The sequence below is a fragment of the Vigna radiata genome, unplaced genomic scaffold (genome assembly GCF_000741045.1).
Source record: "Vigna radiata var. radiata cultivar VC1973A unplaced genomic scaffold, Vradiata_ver6 scaffold_7, whole genome shotgun sequence".
Lineage (NCBI taxonomy): Eukaryota > Viridiplantae > Streptophyta > Magnoliopsida > Fabales > Fabaceae > Vigna > Vigna radiata.
The window spans coordinates 4,823,464-4,826,658 of record NW_014543262.1 but is presented as its reverse complement, the minus strand read 5'-3'; the positions used below and the strand labels follow the sequence as shown (position 1 = coordinate 4,826,658).

The following is a 3,195-nucleotide window of genomic DNA, read 5'->3' as shown; positions in this document are numbered from 1 at the left end:
ATTATATCGGCTGGTGGAATATATGTGGATCCGACTAAGGCTCAAGCGGTGCTTTAGTGGGAAAGACCCAATTCTGCAACTGAGATCAAAAGCTTTGTGCGGTTAGCACGATACTATCATAGATTCATAGAAGGATTTTCCAAGATTATGATATCGTTGACACAGTTAACTCATAAGGATCAGCCGTTTGCTTGGACAAAACAATGTGAAGCTAGCTTTCAGGAACTGAAGCAGAGGTTGACAAGTGCTCCGATGTTAGTGATCCCTGACACAAGTAGACCTTTTGAAGTTGAATGTGATGCTTCCTATCAAGGACTGGTTTGTGTGCTGATGCAAGAAAAAAGAGTGGTAGCTTATGCTTCGAGACAACTTAAGATTCATGAGAAGAACTACCCCACTCATGATTTGGAGTTGGCAACAGTCGTTTTGCTTTGAAGATTTGGAGGCATTATCAATATGGTGCACAATTCCAAGTTTTCGGTGAGTTTGAAATTTTATACCATCCGGGTAAGGCTAATGTAGTGGCAGATGCTCTGGGCAAGAAGAAAGTGCATGTACCTATTATGATGGTAAGAGAGTTGGAGTTGGTTGAAAAGTTCAAAGATATAAGACTGTAGGTGGAGCTAGAATCTGATTTCAACAGGTGTAGTAACTTGGTGATATTGAGTGATCTATTGGGTTTGATCAGAGAAAAACAGTTGTCAAATGCTGAGCTGCAGATCAGGCTAGCAAATTTATGTTAGGAGCTGATAGTATTTTGAGGTTTAAAGACATGGTATGTATTCTTGATGATGACGAGTTGAAAAGATTAATTCTTGAGGAAGGGCATCAAAGTCGTCTTAGCATACATCCTAGCATGACCAAGATGTATTAAGACCTTAAGGAGTCTTTTTGGTGGTCCAGAACGAAGAGAGATGTAGCACAATTTGTCAACATGTTTAACCTATCAAAAGACTAAAGTGGAACATCAGAGACTTGGAAGTATGTTGCAACCACTAGAGGTACCTGAGTGGAAATGGGATACTATCGCCATGGATTTTGTAACTCTTTTACCGTGGATGGGCAAGGGTCATCATGCTATTTGGGTTGTGGTAGAACGGTTGACAAAGAACGCTCATTTCTTGGCGATGAACTTGAAGATGTCTATGGTGAAGCTTGCTCAATTATATCTCAGAGAAATAGTGAGGCTACATGGGATATCGTCGAACATGGTATCAAACAAAGATCCATGGTTTACATCGAGATTATGGCAGTCTCTACAACGTGAATTGGGTAGCAAGTTACAGATCAGTTATACGGATCATCCACAAACAGAAGGACAACCTGAGAGGACAATTCAATCTTTAGAAGATCTGCTGAGGACATTTGTTTTACATCACTTAGGAGTTTGGGATGAGGTGTTACCGTTGGTTGAATTCACCTACAACAATAGTTATTAGGCAAGCATTGGTCTGGCACCGTTCGAAGCACTGTATGGTAAGAGATGTAAAACACCCCTATGATGGTATCAAGAGGGAGAAGTAGTGATGGTAGGACCAGAATTGATTCAACAAACCATAGAAATGGTGAAACTGGTATAGGAAAGAATGAAAGCATCATAGAGTAGGCAAAAGTCCTATGTAGACCAAAGGCGAAGACCTCTCAAGTTTGAAGTGGGAAGTCATGTGTTTCTGCGAGTTTCTCAAATGACGGGAGTAAGGAGAGCCATCAGATTAAGGAAGTTATCTTTGAAGTTTCATGGTTTGTTTCAAGTTATCAAGAGAATTTGGTCGGTAGCATATGAGATCGCACTACCTCCTCAGCTGACTAATTTACATAACGTATTTCACGTCTCTCAATTGAGGAAGTATGTGTCGAGCCCTGATCATGTGCTCAAGATGGATGATGTTCAAGTCAGAGAGGATCTGACGTTGGATGCAAAACCAGTGCGAATTTTAGATGTTCAAGAGAAGAAACTAAGAGGGAAGGAGATTCGCACAGTAAAAGTATTATGGAATGAGAAGACCCAGGAGATGACTTAGGAATTGGAGGAAGAAACGAAGAACTCTTATCCTCAACTCTTTGGTTAAGGGTAACTTTCAAGGACGAAAACTTTTAAAAGTGGGGAGAATCTAAAACCCTTGAAATTCAAAGGGTAAATGTAAGTCTTAGATCATTAGAGGACCAAGAAACTGAAAAGGTAACAAAAGTTCAAGTTATAGTGAAAAATACAATGTTGTCAACTTTGACATGGTTTAGTATTTTACTTATAAATTTTTATACAATTTATATTTTTTGGTTGATTCTTTTTTCCATTGGATAGTAGACTCCAAGAACTTTGATTCGAGTACTCATACGTATAATTCTGACTTCGGGAAAGGCCTCAACTAAGCTGGAGAAGTCGCGAAAAAGGGTTATTTCGAGAGCTGCATTTTTAATCGATTAAAACTAATATTAATCGATTAGTTAATCAATTATAAATTGAATTAATCGATTATTCCATAGAGGAATTCGCCTTTTAGGCCCCTAAGCTCAAAATAATCGATTAACACTTATTTTAATCAATTATTTATGTCAGACATTGAAACATAACAGCCTGAGTGAGCGTGGAAAGGGGAGGAATTTCCCACAGGCCATAGTTCACGATATTTTGGGGTGGAATGGAGCATGGGCAGACCCCCTCCCCCCCCCCCCTTCTTTTCAGTTTTAAATGTTTGTTTATGGTAGGGAGGGACCATGATTGTCCCTCAGCAGAATCTAAATAAGAGAAAGGGGTTGTTCTGCATTTTATGGGGTTTTTTGGCTAAGTCCATGTTGTAGAATCCTTGAGAGAGTGTTAGTTGAGAGTTCTTAGAGTGCAAGGAGGCTAGAGTATGTCCAGATTCGTGGAGAAGGATTCGAGACTTGGATAAGATATCTTCAAGAGGTAAAAGGAGCTAATTTTAGATTTTTATAGTGTGATGTCTAGCTGTGGAATTGTACTTGATCATATGATTGTTGGGTGGAATTGTAGGATTCTGTTTTAAACTTCAATTTTATGTAATTGATGGATGATTGAGTAAGATTCATGATATGTATGATTGTTGGATTCAAGTTCTTTTGGGAAACAGGTAGGCTTCGTTTTAACACCAAGAGAGGGGTGATTTGGTGGGTTTTCAAAATTAGAGTCTTTTTGCAATCTTTGACTCAAAGTAGAAAACTTTACAAACTTTCTTG

At 38.9% G+C, this 3,195-nt stretch overlaps 1 protein-coding gene across 1 annotated transcript; it reads left to right on the top strand.

The window, feature by feature from the left end:
• Nucleotides 1–1,685: 1,685 nt before the first annotated feature.
• Nucleotides 1,686–2,021, top strand: LOC106753761. The gene has a single exon (XM_014635608.1). The coding sequence runs from the start codon at nt 1,686–1,688 to the stop codon at nt 2,019–2,021; it is 336 nt and encodes a 111-aa protein (XP_014491094.1).
• Nucleotides 2,022–3,195: the final 1,174 nt, after the last annotated feature.

Bases quoted from the DNA above. Each gene is read 5' to 3' on its own strand.
- LOC106753761 (XM_014635608.1), top strand. From the start codon at position 1,686: ATGACGGGAGTAAGGAGAGCCATCAGATTAAGGAAGTTATCTTTGAAG.